This window comes from Salmo salar, chromosome ssa10 (assembly GCF_905237065.1).
Source record: "Salmo salar chromosome ssa10, Ssal_v3.1, whole genome shotgun sequence".
NCBI classification, from domain to species: Eukaryota; Metazoa; Chordata; class Actinopteri; order Salmoniformes; family Salmonidae; genus Salmo; species Salmo salar.
In genome coordinates this window covers 29,240,591-29,257,280 of record NC_059451.1, presented here as the reverse complement: position 1 = coordinate 29,257,280, position 16,690 = coordinate 29,240,591, and the positions used below count along the sequence as shown (strand labels likewise).

At 42.6% G+C, this 16,690-nt stretch overlaps 1 protein-coding gene across 1 annotated transcript in view; it reads right to left on the bottom strand.

Annotated features, from left to right (window-relative positions):
* The window catches only part of si:ch211-51h4.2 (uncharacterized), a 107,974-nt gene that overhangs the window by 52,521 nt on the left and 38,763 nt on the right, over nucleotides 1-16,690 (bottom strand). Inside the window, exon 8 of the mRNA XM_014216738.2 lies at nucleotides 6,945-7,068. Within this exon, the coding sequence (XP_014072213.2) occupies nucleotides 6,945-7,068 (124 nt within the window). The remainder of the gene's footprint in view (nucleotides 1-6,944; nucleotides 7,069-16,690) is intronic.

Below are 16,690 nucleotides of genomic sequence, written 5' to 3'. Positions count from 1 at the left end.
ATACAAATATTTTCACATGTTAAGTTTGCTGAAAATAAATGCAGTTGACAGTGAGAGGACGTTTCTTTTTTTGGTGAGTTTATATTTGGGCTATATATCAATCTAGAACAGGATTATCTATTTTGGATGCAATTTGAGTTGATGGAGAGAGAGAAAGACTGCCAGTAAGTGCTCGCCTGTGCACTGATTTAAAGCAACGGTATTCAAGTGATAGGCTGTTTTAAAACTCTGCAGCTGCAATTAAAAACCAAACATCTTTACAATAAAAAATAAGGTGACCCCTGAAAGCCAGGTGGAGATGGATAAATTAGATGTTTATTCGGTCTTTATATTTCTGTAGGCAATGCTGCAGCAAATGTAGGTCTACCTGTCACTAGAAACAAAGACAAAAAGTTACCATGATGAGATGATAGGTCTACATGCGTTGTGAACTGCACTCCATACTGAGATGAGCTGTCTGTCCACACCCTGAGCGTTGATAATTCATCATGCAGAGGCCGGAGAGAAACCATATTTAGACATTGCATATAATTTAACTGTTCCATTTCATGCCATGCTGTTCATATACATAATTTATTATAATTTACCGGTTTTTTTTGCAGTTATTTATCCCGGGAAAAGAGAGTGGTACATGTACCCCCACACATTGACTGGGTACCGGTACCCTCTCTATATATAGTTTTGTTATTGTTATTTTAGTGTGTTACTTTTTTTAACTTTAGTTTATTTAGTAAATAGTTTCTTAACTCTTATCTTTCTTAAAACTGCATTGTTGGTTAAGGGCTTGTAAGTAAGCATTTCACAGTAAGGTCTACAATTGTATTCGGGGCATGTGACAAATACAATTTGATTTGATTTTATGGTTATGGGCGGTAAATCCCAGTAAATCTTGGTAACTGGGTTCCCGCCATTCAACCCTAGCCTGTACTCTCCCTTTCATTCCCAGCCCTGTAAATCAGGCCAGGGTAGCTCTTCTCAGGCAATGCATACCTTTAGAGCAGGGCTGTCAAACTCATTCCATGGAGGGCCGAGTGTCTGCGAGTTTTTGGTTTTTCCTTTCAATTAAGACCTAGACAACCAGGTGAGGGGAGTTCCTTATTAATCAGTGCCCTTAATTAATCAATGAAGTACAAGGGTGTACAAGGGTGTACCTCAGCCCTCCATGGAATGAGTTTGACACATGCTTTAGAGGTACAGTGGCTATGTCTCTCATCACTCATGTCTGTTTAACATAAAAACTGTAGTCAACTATAAACTTCAACTTAGTTCCACAACAGTGAAAATGGAGATATGCAATGCATGTATTCAAAATGGGTGGAGGGCCTTTCAGCTGCTCATCAGTGATGCAAAGCCCAACTCAGCAGGGTTGACTGTGAGCAGCTTAAAGAGAAATACTACTTGCGACAGCAACGCAATGCCAAGTTATTTTCGGAGTTGCTTTTTAGGGACCCCCATAAAGATTCAATTTACAGCCAAATTCACAAGGAGGTCAGCGCTGAGCCTGTATCCATTATTCATTGTCAGCCGACACATTTTTCAGTAATTGTTCATAACCACTGTGTCAGCAGTGGAGAGAGAACACTTTTTGCAGTCACTTAAGAGCCATGGCATGTTGGTGAAACTCTGCTGCCTACTCGGTTATTGTGACACTCCACAGAGAGATTACAAAAGAGCCTGATGAGATTTATGTAATTACACTTTACTCATAGTCTCATACCATATCCAGTATCCACCACTCACTTACCAAAAGTATGCGGACACCTGCTTGTCGAAAATCTCATTCCAAAATCATGGGCATTCATATGGAGTTGGTCCCCCCTTTGCTGCTATAACAGCCTCCACTCTTCTGGGAAGGCTTTCCACTAGATGTTGGAACATTGCTGCGGGGACTTGCTTCTATTCAGCCACAAGAGCATTAGTGAGGTCGGGAACTGTTGTTGGGCGATTAGGCCTGGCTCCCAGTCGGAGTTCCAATTCATCCCAAAGGTGATCGATGGGGTTGAGGTCAGGGCTTTGTGTAGGCGAGTCAAAGTTCTTCCACACCGATCTCGACAAACCATTTCTGTATTGAGCTCGCTTTGTGCACGGGGCATTGTCATGCTGAAACTGGAAAGGCCTTCCCCAGACTGTTGCCAAAAAGTTGGAAGCACAGAATCGTCTAGAATGTCATTGTATGCTGTTGCGTTAAGATTTCCCATCACTGGAACTAAGGGGCCTAGCATGAACGGTTGAGCCGTTGTTGCTCCTAGACGTTTACACTTCACAATAACAGCACTTACAGTTGACTGTGGGAGTTCTAGCAAGGCAGAAATTTGAGAAAATGACTTGTTGGAAAGGTGGGATCCTATGACAGTGCCAAGTTGAAAGTCATTGAGCTCTTCAGTAAGGCCATTCTACTACCAATGTTTCTCTATGGAGATTGCATGGCGGTGTGCTCGAATTTTATACACGTGTCAGCAACGGGTGTGGCTGAAATAGCCAAATCCATTAATTTGAAGGGGTGTCCACATACTTTTGTACATATAGTGTATGTGCTGAGTGTAGAGGGAGGACAAGTGCGCCTAGCGAAATATGATTCACAATGCAACTTTTATTTTAAATGCAGTAAACGTGATGAGCAAAATAATGGCAAATATTTTGATATTTCATATAGTTAGATACTTACCTTAAATTCCACACATAGCTTAGTTCACATATAGCTGCAGAAGAGTATATGTCACCCAAAATATATGACAACATGCCAGACTGTATTCAGATACATGTGCATTAGAGAGGTGCAAAAGTCAAATGTGCTCCACTGTTAGAATGCATGGGGACATCAGGGATTTTCAGAGCATGGGTTTAACTATAACAAAGGCATTCTCGGGAGTTGTCTTTTTATGACTCCCGTAAGGGTATTATTCTGTCCTTGAGGAACAACAGAGAAATAGAAGAGATTGATTTTAGATTGCTTTGATAACACACAGTGATACACACACACACACACACACACACACACACACACACACACACACACACACACACACACACACACACACACACACACACACACACACACACACACACACACACACACACACACACACACACACACACACACACACACACACACAGTCCCGGAGCTACAACTCTAGCGGAGGTTAAGATCTAGAAGTTCAGCATAGGAACAGAAGGTTGTGGTGTAATAGCACTATGTTACTATGAGATAGAGAGAACAAGGTCACTGCAGAGAGTCACTGCACAGAGTCACTGCACAGGCAAACTAAAACTAATCAAATCTGCCTCTTTGTAGAGAAAGCATCTACAGTGGTTGCTTTTTCTAGTTTTTATCTGAAACAATCATTCCGCAGGAACACCATGGACAAAAAGGAAATGGCAGTTTGCCCACTGATGTTCACTTTCAAAGATGGGACGCATTGTAAAGACTGCAACTCACAGTAGCTTGCTTAATTGCCATAGCTGAAGGCACTCTTCTTGGATGAGAGCGAGGTTGACATTTACATGCTTAGCAAAATGTCTTTGATTACCTGTTTATGAGATACAAGATTTGATCAGAGTTTGGCAGATATTGTGAGACACACTGGGAACAACTCTCTCTGATTAGAGGAATACTGCCATCCACACGGCCAAGAGATTTCAGGTCCCCTACGCGCAGTGACAGCCAAGCAAAATGATTTACCAGTCTGCCAGTGATTTGTTATGATGAGGTTACAACCTTACAGATTACCACTGTATGTTTGTGAGTGACTGAGTGTGGGTGTGAAGCTGCACACAGAATGAATAAAACATCACAAGGTAGAAATATATATTTTTGGGACCATTGTGGTACCATTAATGACATAAAAAGAGAGAGACGGAGATGATAAAAGCATCTAGCAGAGCTTCCTGTAGATAGGGAAGTCGATAAGACAGTACCATCAGATAAGAACAATTACCAACAACTTCCACAGCAACTACAACAAAACTTCTGCTGTATTTCTGGCTTCCAGTGGCAGAGACAATAAAACTTTTACTTTCCATAATAATACATTCTGTCCTGACAAAAAACTTGGGTGGTTTTATAAAAAGTTTAAGGACTTGTTTAGATTGCACGGCTGTGTGCTCGATTTTATACACCTGTCAGCAGCGGCTGAAATAGCCGAATTCACTCATTTGAAGGGGTGTCCACAGAATTTTTTGTGTAAATGAATGTCTACAAGTTGAAACTAAGTGTTTCTCACTACCTAGATTTAGAGTGTGTGTGTAGTGTAAAGTTAATATGTTCATCAAAAACAGATCCAGAATGAGACTAACCATTTTCAAATTGCAAGTACAGACTAGGCATTCTACTACGCATGTAGCAATAGGACAAATACATAGACACAGGATAGAAAATAATACTAAGGACTATGTTTGCACCATTTCCTAACACCTTGAGTAATTTTTGTGTCAGACAACTCAACAATAATTATACAAAGCTAAGAGACCACAACCTTGTAGCATGTGGCATCCTGTTATTGTTCTGGCTAAGCCAACAGTAGGGACGGACTAGAACAGCTCCAGCAGTGCTTTTGACACCGTTTCTGACATTGAGAATCACTGACCTGAAAAAATCGAATGGCAGCCCGTGTTACACACACAGTGGGATCCTGTGCCATCTGCATGAAGTGAAAAATCTACCATCCCACTTGCATCCTAACTCCCAGCATGTAATGTGACAGAAGACCGACTACAGAGACAGAGTAAAAAGGACAGTAATGACTGCACTGTCAGCTCAAACAGCAGTCATAATAACATTACAGTCATTTATTTAATATGGCAATCTTGATTGCTGTCCTTGAATTCTGACTGGGTATTCAACCTCAACGTTCATAACCCTGCCTTCAGCAGCCTTATCTTGGTCTGCCAACCAGGGACAGAGTGGCTTTACATCCACCCTAGAGAGAGCCGCTATTCTCTCAGCCTCTAAGATGGAAATCCATTATGGATGATTATTTAAAGCGGCAGAATTGTTGAATTATGACCGCATAGGTTTTTTTAACTAGCACGCCAGACCATTGTCTTACATTTCCTATGCATTATTAATACATTTAAACAGAAGCCAAATCCAAGTAAGAAACCATATGCATTTTTAATGGATCTATATATCAGATTATTCATTTCAGTAGAAGTTAAAGGCGGCCAAGCCAACCTTAACAGGAAATCCTTGACTGGTGGCAATTAGCAGGCCAGCAGCTAACACACTTCCTGTCTCTGTCTCCTCTTAATGAGTTCCAGGCAGCCATCTAACTCATTTGCATATTCAATTGCAGGCTTGGCAGCCAGACACACATCTTCCTCAGACTGTTTAACATTACCCCTGACCCTTACAGCCTTACAGAACTGGAAACAGAGATGAAGGACCCAATAGGAGAGGATCTAGGAGTATCTGTGGATTATGTGTTACCCAAGGAACTGGAACCAGAGAGAGAGAGAGGGTGCATATCGGTGGATTGTGAACAAAAAACAACTATTATCACTAAAGTTAATGTGTGGTCATTGACTGTTTGATTCTATTACTGTCAGGGAAATAAAATAAAAGCCCTCCCATTACATTTTAATTATGTTGTACATTTAGGTGTGGAACACATTTCAGTAGTGCCTTATTCAACAGTGTCAGATCAGATATGTCCCCAAGTATGTAATGGGGTTTGGTCCTAGCTGATGTAGTGTGGGGCCTGGCCCTGAAAGAGGGTTGCCTGCCTGCCTGCCTGCCTGCCTGCCTGCCTGCCTGCCTGCCTGCCTGCCTGCCTGCCTGCCTGCCTGCCTGCCTGCCTGCCTGCCTGCCACTGGATGGATCCAGCTGCTGCTTAGATGTGCTGCGATTCACAGTGTGACCAAACTGGAGACTGGGGCGGCTCCTTCTGCAGCCCATAAAGCTGGCACACACAAATGATAAGCGTTCAAATTACAGATAAGCCCAGACGCCACGGACAAGGATAATACATCAATGAAGGTGAGTGATGAGGCCGATTTGTCCACTGATGAGACGTGGATGAAAACTAATGTCAAGTACCTAGGTGTCAGCTGGCAAGAGGACAACTCCCCTGTTTGATGAATGATTGAGCGTGGTTATTCATAGTATCAACACAGAACAGTGTGTCACTGATATATTCACACTACAGTAGATGATGTTTCTAGAATCAACTAGACAGGCACTGGCAGAGAGTGAAACCATAAATTAACCGCTAGGGTAAATCTGAGAAGGATCAAGGACTGTGACTGTTAATTGATATCAAATATTCCAGGTATTATATTAAGTTTGCCAATATCAAACAAAGGTCCTGTGGAGGTAATATAATCATCTAATCTTCTGCAACAATATCCATCACAATCTCTCAGAGTTGGCACTTTAATATGAGTTTTTATTGCATTTCTGTATTTGCATTCAACTACTGAGGGTACGAGACTTCACTCACAGGCGCTGGTATTTTCATTAAGATAAATAATATGTATTTCATTCCTTTCTTACCTCGGGGGTAGAAAGAAAGAGGTGTGCTCACATTGTGAGTTTCTTTGGCCTAATAAATCACGTCAGAAACCATTATTATTTAATCATTACATCCCATTATGACTGCTGTGTCATCTCCCTGCCTTCATCTCTGTGGATGAACTTCTATTCATCTTTATGACTCTTTATGTAATCTAATGAAGCAGTCACCTCATGAGAATAATTAAGGCATAGCTGTAAACATGGGAAGGCCAAACTGAGCAGAATCCAAAACCCGTTTTACACTATAAAACACTAACATATACAGCATCGTTCAACATTGTCATCTTGGGAAATTGAGCTTATGATAAAAAAAAATGCCTGTAATGAAATTCAACCAGTTTCTCTTTGAATGCAAACTATGATTTACATAATTAGCAACATTGTGCAGTAGATCGGAAACCCAGGATGACTTATTCAAATGGAACACACTTACTGTGATGATCAGCATGATGCCTTTCAGGAGGGTCAGTAGCGACGTGATTGGCTGAATGACCATCTGAGCCAGCAGGATTCCAAGAGATAGTGTCCAGGTAAACCCAGGAATGACATAGATATGGCTGTAGGTAGGTAGAGACAGACAGACACACAGACAGACAGACATGCAAACCACAGCATTAATGGCACACTATCAGAATAGCTCCCAAGATTAATATACATTTTTTTTGTGTTAGGCTAATAGCTGTGCATCTTTTTCTAAAGAGACACCATTATTTTTCAACAAAGACCTGTCCTTAGTTTCCCTTAATCAGCAGAAAACATCAGTAATCACATAAAAAGAGCCCACACATAAATTGTTGGAAGGCAAGCAATTTTGACATGCACACAAAGTAAATGGTTTTCCCTATGGACTATAGGCCTACAGTATACGTCTGTTGTCAAAGATTACTAATGCCATTAATAAATATGATTAGCATACATAGTGGCATACAATGGCTTCATTTCTCACTCAAATCATTTGGTTTGGCCAGAATAGACGGTGGGGACGGTGGATCCCACTAAGAGGGACTGAAATAACCTATTGATTAGTGCCTCCAGGGTGATCACTTGAAATTCACTGGGGTTTTTCTCTCCAATAACTGGCCTGCTCTCTGAGCCTATATCCAGCAGATATCCCAAGCTAATAACATGTTCTTAATAAACCACTCAAGCATTCACATGGGCTGCACCCAGTCCAACTAGAAACAGTTACTCTGAATAATATTCAGGTTATGTATTTACTGGGGTGGAACAAAATAAATTACCTCTTCAAACTGATAAATGTAATTACAGCCAAATTCCCACGCAGACGAAGAAAAAAACAAAGATAATGGGAGCTCACTTTGACTCCACACTTGAGCCACCTTGCCACAGCTGCTACAATACAGAACATCCAGGCAAGTGTCCCTGTGCTCTTGCACTGCAATTCCCCTTCAAATCAAATCAAATTGTATTTGTCACATGCGCCGAATACAACAGGTGTAGACCTTGCAGTGAAATGCCTACTTACAAGTCCTTAACCAACAATGCAATTTGAAGAAAATACAAAAAAAGTAAGAGATAAAAGTAACAAATAATTAAAGAGTAGCAGTAAAATAACAATAGCGAGGCTATATACAGGGGGTACCGCTACAGAGTCAATGTGCGGGGGCACCAGTGTCAAGGTAATTGAGGTAATATGTACATGTCGGTAGAGTTATTAAAGTGAGTATGCATAGATAATAACAGAGAGTAGCAGCAGTGTAGAAGGGGGGGAGGCAATGCAAATAGTCTGGGTGGCCATTTGAATAGATGTTCAGGAGTCTTATGGCTTGGGGGTAGAAGCTGTTTAGAAGCCTCTTGGACCGAGACTTGGCGCTCCGGTACCGCTTGCCGTGCGGTAGCAGAGAGAACAGTCTATGACTAGTGTGGCTAGAGTCTTTGACAATGCTTAGGGCTTCCTCTGACACCGACTGGTATAGAGGTTCTGGATGGCAGGAAGCTTGGCCCCGGTGATGTACTGGGCCATACGCACAACCCTCTGTAATGCCTTGCGGTCGAAGGCCAAGCAGTTGCCATACCAGGCAGTGATGCAACCCATCAGGATGCTCTCGATGGTGCAGCTGTAAAACCTTTTGAGGATCTGAGGACCCATGCCAAATCTTTTCAGTCTCCTGAGGGGGAATAGGTTTTGTCATGCCTTCTTCACAACTGTCTTGGTGTGCTTGGACCATGTTAGTTTGTTGGAGATGTGGAAGCCAAGGAACTTGAAGCTCTCAACCTGCTCCACTACAGCCCTGTCGATGAGAATGGGGGCATGCTCGGTTCTCCTTTTCCTGTAGTCCACAATCATCTCCTTTGTCTTGATCACGTTGAGGGAGAGGTTGTTGTCCTTGCACCACATGGTCAGGTCTCTGACCTCCTCCCTATAGGCTGTCTCATCGTTGTCGGTGATCAGGTGATCACTGATGTGTCATCTGCAAACTTAATGGTGTTGGAGTCGTGCCTGGCCGTGCAGTCATGAGTGAACACGGAGTACAGGATGGGACTTCAACCCTATTCTTAGCCTATTGTACATACAGTATATGTACTAGTTAAAAATGTGTCCTGAATAATATTCACAGTGTTCAAAACATTATGCTCTTTCCATGACATAGACTGACCAGGTGAATCCAGGTGAAAGCTATGATCCCTCATTCATGGCACTTCAGTCAGTGTAGATGAAGGGGAGGAGACAAATTAAAGAAGGATTTTTAACCTCTTCGCTGTAGGGGGCAGTATTTTCACGGCCGGATGAAAAACGTACCCAAATTAAACGGCCTACTACTCGGGCCCAGAGTCAAATATTTGCATATTATTAGTAGATTTGGATAGAAAACACTCTGAAGTTTCTAAAACTGTTTGAATGATGTCTGTGAGTATAACAGAACTCATATGGCAGGCAAAAACCTGAGAAAAATCCAACTAGCAAGTGGGAAGTCTGAGAATTGTAGTCTTTCAGACCATTTTCTATTGAAACTACAGTGTCTGTGGGGTCAACTTGCACTTCCTAAGGCTTCCACTAGATGTCAACAGTCTTTCAAAGTTGTTTGAGTCTTCTATGGTGAATTTTGACCGAATAACAGCCGGTTCATGCAGTGTACTGTCTGAGGTCATGTAGTTACTTTCATGCGCATTCACACATGGATAGCATTTTATTTTTCTTCTGTAATGAATACGCTATTGTCCGGTTGGAATATTATCGATTGTTTATGTTAAAAACACCCTAAGGTTTGATTGGAAATAGCATTTGACATATTTCTACAAACGGTAATGGAACTTTTGAGCTTTTCGTCTATTGATTTGCGCCCCCGTCTCGTGCCTTTTGGAATAGTGTTCTGGACGCGCCAACAAAACAGAGATATTTGGACATAAATTATGGACTTTATCAAACAAATGAACATTTGTTGTGGAAGTGGGAGTCCTTCCGAGTGCATTCCGCCGAAGATCACCAAAGGTAAGAAAATATTTATAACAGTATTTTAGAGTTTTGATGACGCCGTGGCTTGACGGCTAACTGTATAGCTTGCATTGATGGTTGAGCTATGTACTCAGAATATTGAACAATGTGCTTTCTCCATAAAGTTATTTTGAAATCTGACACAGCGGTTGCATTAAGAGGTAGTAAATCTATAATTCTTTAAATAATTGTTATATATTTTGTCAACGTTTATGATGAGTATTTCTGTAAATGAATGTGCACATTGTGGTCATTCACCGGAAGTTTTGGAGGCTAATCATTTTCTGAACATCACGCGCCAATGTAAAATGCTGTTTTTGGATATAAATATGAACTTGATCGAACAAAACATACATGTATTGTGTAACATGATGTCCTAGGAGTGTCATCTGATGAAGATCGTCAAAGGTTAGTGCTTCATTTTAGCTGGATTTGGGGTTTTTGTGACACATCTCCTTGCTAGGAAAATGGCTGTGTGGCTTTTCTTGTTTAGGTGGTGTCCTAACATAATCTAATGTTTTGCTTTCGCTGTAAAGCCTTTTTGAAATCGGACAACGTGGTTGGAATCAGGAGAAGTGTATCTTTAAAATGCTGCAAAATAGTCATATGTTTGAGATTTTTGATGTTTTGAATTTTGCGCCCTGCTGTTCCATTGGCTGTTGGCTAGGCATTCCGCTGGCGGAACGGGGTTCCGTTAGCGGAACGCCTAGATGCAAGAAGATAAACCTCAAGACAATTGAGACATTGAGATTGTGTACATGTATGTGTACCATTCAGAGGGTGAATGGGCAAGATACCTTGTAGAGTCGACACCTTGTAGAGTCCATGCCCCGACAAATTTAGTCTGTTCTGAGGGCAAAAGGGCGGGTACAACTCAATATTAATGTTTTGTACTCTCAGTGTAGAGTGTGTACTGTAACAGTGTTTGATTGCAACTTTTGTCCATCCCCTCATCCCTGTATGATTTCAAGGTCAATGGACTGTAGCCTGTCTGATGTTACTGACTGAGTTTTTTTCAGCCAAAGACAATATGTGATGAGCTTTGCTTTGAGGTTGTCCAGATGCATTAACAGAGAGTATAGTCGAGTGGCTGAATTCAGTCAACAATAAATAAATGCATGTTTATGCATGGTATAAAATACACATTTCTGATACACCTGTACTATAAATGTATGTAACTTTTAGCAGCCAGACATGAAAAGTAGGCTATTTCATGCTTTGAATTCTGAAATCTATCGATCCTCCTTGTGATTTCCTGCTTACAGCATTATTTTCTTCCCCAAATATATTATCATAAAGAGCTCTTTCCACTGTTAACTGCTGAGCTGCTGAATATTACTGCGACAGTTAAAACAGACAATCAATAAACCCCTTGTCTAAAGTCCCACACATCTCTTTGAAATAGATTTGCTTTGAAGGCCATGATTTGTCTGCATGTTTTCCCAGATGTGCGCTGTAAGCATGTGTGTACAGAGGGGAGGGTGTGCTGGGAGGCTGGGGGCAGCATACAGTACTTTCAGAAAATATTCAGACACCTTGACTTTTTTCACATTTTGTTAGGTTACAGCCTTATTCTAAAATGTATTAAGTTGTTTTTTCCTCATCAATCTACACATAATATGAAGATGGCGCTAGAGGGGGTGGCTGCCGTCTTATCGGCTCTTAACCAACCATGCTTTTTTTTTTTTTTTTTCGCATTGTTCGTAACTTGTTTTGTACATAATGTTGCTGCTACCGTCTTTATGACCAAAAAGAGCTTCTGCGATTACTCACCTCAGATTAGACAAACAGTTTTTCTTCAATGAGTCAGACGGGAGGGAGGTACTACAGACACCCGTCCAGGCCCAGATCCCCGGTATTTGCTGGAGAAGGAAACTGAGATTTTGCGGCAAAAGATCAGGGTGCCTTGTGAGGATCAGGCGACGAGTGGCTAACCTGCCCTTGCCTTCCGTCCTGTTAGCTAATGTTCAATCACTGGAAAATAAATGGGACGAACTGGAAGCACGTATATCCTACCAACGGGACATTAAAAACTGTAATTTCTTATGTTTCATCGAGTCGTGGCTGAACGATAACATTAAGAACATACAGCTGGTGGGTTATACACTCTATCGGCAGGATAAAACAGCAGCCTCTGGTAAGACACGGGACGGGGGCCTATGCATATATGTAAACAACAGCTGGTGCACGATATCTACGGAAGTCTCAAGGTTTTGCTTGCCTGTGGTAGAGTTTCTCGATAAGCTGTATAACACACTATCTATCTAGAGAGTTTTCATCTGTAATTTTCGTAGCTGTCTACATACCACCACAGACCGATGCTAGCACTAAAACCGCACTCAATGAGCTGTATACCACCATAAGCAAACAGGAAAACGCTCATTCAGAGACGGCGCTCCTAGTGGCCGGGGACTTTAATGTAGTTAAACTTAAATCCGTTTCACCAAATTTCCACCAGCATGTTAAATGTGCAACCAGAGGGGGAAAAAAACTCTCGACCACCTTTACTCCACACACAGAGTACAAAGCCCTCCATTTGGCAAATCGGACTATAATTCTATCCTCATGATTCCTGCTTACAAGCAAACATTTAAGCAGGAAGCACCAGTGACTCGGTCAATAAAAAAGTGGTCAGATGAAGCAGATGCTAAGCTACAGAACTGTTTTGCTAGAACAGACTTGAATATGTTCAGGGATTCTTCTGGCATTGAGGAGTACACTACATCAGTCACTGGCTTCATCAATAAGTGCATTGATGACGTCCTCCCCACAGTGACTGTACGTACATACCCAAACCAGAAGCCATGGATTACAGGCAACATCCGCACTGAGCTAAAGGGTAGAGCTGCCGCTTTCAAGGAGCGGGACTCTAACCCAGAAGCTTAAAAGAAATCCTGCTATGCCCTAAGACGAACCATCAAACAAGCAAAGTGTCAATACAGGACTAAGATCGAATCATACTACGACAGCTCCGACGCTCGTCGGATGTGGCAGGGCTTGCAAACTATTACAGACTACAAAGGGAAGCACAGCAGAGAGCTGCCCAGTGACACAAGCCTACCAGACGAGCTACATAAACTCTATGCTCGCTTCGATGCAAGAAACACTGAAACATGCATGAGAGCATCAGCTGTTCCGGACGACTGTGTGATCACGCTGTCTGCAGCCGATGTAAGTAAGACCTTTAAACAGGTCAACATTCACAAGGCCGCAGGGCCAGACGGATTACCAGAACGTGTACTCCGAGCATACGCTGACCAACTGGCAAGTGTCTTCACTGACATTTTCAACCTCTCCCTGTCTGAGTCTATAATACAAACATGTGTCAAGCAGACAACCATAGTCCCTGTGCCCAAGAACACTGAGGTAACCTGCTTAAATGACTACCGATCCGTAGCACTCACGTCTGTAGCCATGAAATGCTTTAAAAGGCTGGTCATGGCTCACATCAACAACATTATCCAAGAAACCCTAGACCCACTCCAATTTGCATACCGCACCAACAGATCCACAGATGATGCAATCTCTACTGCAATCCACACTGCCCTTTCACACCTGGACAAAAGGAACACCTATGTGAGAATGCTATTCATTGACTACAGCTCAACGTTCAACACCATAGTGCCCTCAAAGCGCATCACTAAGCTAAGGACGCTGGGACTAAACACCTCCCTCTGCAACTGGATCCTCGACTTCCTGATGGGCCGCCCCCAGGTGGTAAGAGTAGATAACAACACATCCGCCACACTAATCCTCAACACGGGGGACCCTAAGGGGTGCGTGCTCAGTCCCATCCTGTACTCCCTGTTCACTCATGACTGCACGGCCAGGCACGACTCCAACTCCATCATTAAGTTTGCTGATGACACAACAGTGAAAGGCCTGATCACCGACAACGATGAGAGAGCCTATAGGGAGGAGGTCAGACACCTGACTGTGTGGTGCAAGGACAACAACCTCCCCCTCAATGTGATCAAGACAACGGAGATGATTGTGGACTACTGGAAAAGGAGGACCGAGCATGCCCCAATTCTCATTGACAGGGCTGTAGTGGAGCAGGTTGAGAGCTTCAAGTTCCTTGGCGTCCACATCACCAACAACCTAACATGGTCCAAGCACACCAAGACAGTCATGAAGAGGGCACGACAAATCCTATTCCCCCTCAGGAGACTGAAAAGATTTGGCATGGGTCCTCAGATCCTTAAAAGGTTTTACAGCTGCACCATCGTGCGCATCATGACGGGTTTCATCACTGCCTGGTATGGCAACTGCTTGGCCTCCGACCGCAAGGCACTACAGAGGGTACTGAGTACGGCCCAGTACATCACTGGGGCCAAGCTTCCTGCCATCCAGGACCTCTAAACCAGGCGGTGTCAGAGGAAGGCCCAAAAAATGGTCAAAGACTCCAGCCACACTAGTCATAGACTGTTCTCTCTGCTACCGCACGGCAAGCGGTACCGGAGTTCCAAGTCTAGGTCCAAGAGGCTTCTAAACAGCTTCTACTCTCAAGCCATAAGACTCCTGAACAGCTAATCAAATGGCTAACCAGACTATTTGCATTGCCCCCTGCCCGCTACACTGCTGCTACTCTCTGTTATTATGCATAGTCACTTTAATAACTCTACCTACATGTACATATTACCTCAATTACCTCGATACTGGTGCCCCCGCACATTGCCTCTGTACCGGTACCCTCTGTATATAGCCCCGCTATTATTATTTACTGCTGCTCTTTAATTATTTGATGTTCTTATTCCTTACTTTTTTTGTATTTTCTTAAAACTGCATTGTTGGTTAACGGCTTGTAAGTAAGCATTTCACTGTAAGGTCTACACCTGTAGTATTCGGCACATGTGGCAATACAAATTGATTTGATTTGTTTTGATAATACCCCATAATAATAATACCCCACATGTGAAAAAGAAAAAACGTTTTTTTAGCATTTTTTGCAAATTAAAAAAAATTAATAAACTGAAATATCATATATACATACAGTGGGGGAAAAAAGTATTTGATCCCCTGCTGATTTTGTATGTTTGCCCACTTACAAAGAAATGATAAGTCTATAAATTTAATAGTAGGTTTATTTGAACAGTGAGAGACAGTATAACAACAAAAATATCCAGAAAAACGTATGTCAAAAATGTTATAAAATGATTTTCATTTTAATGAGGGAAATAAGTATTTGACCCCTCTGCAAAACATGACTTAGTACTTGGTGGCAAAACCCTTGTTGGCAATCACAGAGGTCAGACGTTTCTTGTAGTTGGCCACCAGGTTTGCATACATCTCAGGAGGGATTTTGTCCCACTCCTCTTTGCAGATCTTCTCCAAGTCATTAAGGTTTCGAGGCTGACGTTTGGCAACTCGAACCTTCAGCTCCCTCCACAGATTTTCTATGGGATTAAGGTCTGGAGACTGGCTAGGCCACTCCAGGACCTTAATGTGCTTCTTCTTGAGCCACTCCTTTGTTGCCTTGGCCGTGTGTTTTGGGTCATTGTCATACTGGAATACCCATCCACGACCGATTTTCAATGCCCTGGCTGAGGGAAGGAGGTTCTCACCCAAGATTTGACGGTACATGGCCCCGTCCATCGTCCCTTTGATGCGGTGAAGTTGTCCTGTTCCCTTAGCAGAAAAACACCCCCAAAGCATAATGTTTCCACCTCCATGTTTGACGGTGGAGATGGTGTTCTTGGGGTCATAGGCAGCATTCTTCCTCCTCCAAACACGGTGAGTTGAGTTGATGTCAAAGAGCTCCATTTTGGTCTCATCTGACCACAACACTTTCACCAGTTGTCCTCTGAATCATTCAGATGTTCATTGGCAAACTTCAGACGGGCATGTATATGTATTCTTGAGCAGGGGGGACCTTGCGGGCGCTGCAGGATTTCAGTCCTTCACGGCGTAGTGTGTTACCAATTGTTTTCTTGGTGACTATGGTCCCAGCTGCCTTGAGATCATTGACAAGATCCTCCCGTGTAGTTCTGGGCTGATTCCTCACCGTTCTAATGATCATTGCAACTCCACGAGGTGAGATCTTGCATGGAGCCCCAGGCCGAGGGATATTGACAGTTAATTTGTGTTTCTTCGATTTGCGAAAAATCGCACCAAATGTTGTCACCTTCTCATCAAGCTGATTGGCGATGGTCTTGTAGCCCATTCCAGCCTTGTGTAGGTCTACAATCTTGTCCCTGACATCCTTGGAGAGCTCTTTGGTCTTGGCCATGGTGGAGAGTTTGGAATCTGATTGATTGATTGCTTCTGTGGACAGGTGTCTTTTTTACAGGTAACAAGCTGCGGTTAGGAGCACTCCCTTTAAGAGTATGCTCCTAATCTCAGCTCGTTACCTGTATAAAAGACACCTGGGAGCTAAAAATCTTTCTGATTGAGAGGGGGTCAATACTTATTTCCCTCATTAAAATGCAAATCAATTCATAACATTTTTGACATGCGTTTTTCTGGATATTTTTGTTGTTATTCTGTCTCTCACTGTTCAAATAAACCTACCATTAAAATTATAGACTGATCCTTTCTTTGTCAGTGGGCAAACGTACAAAATCAGCAGGGGATCAAATACTTCCCCCCCCACTATAAGTACTCAGACTCTTTACTCAGTACTTTGTTGAAGAACCTTTGGCAGCGATTACAGCCTTGAGTCTTCCTTGGTATGACACTACAAGCTTGGCACACCTGTATTTGGAGAGTTTCTCCCATTCTTCTCT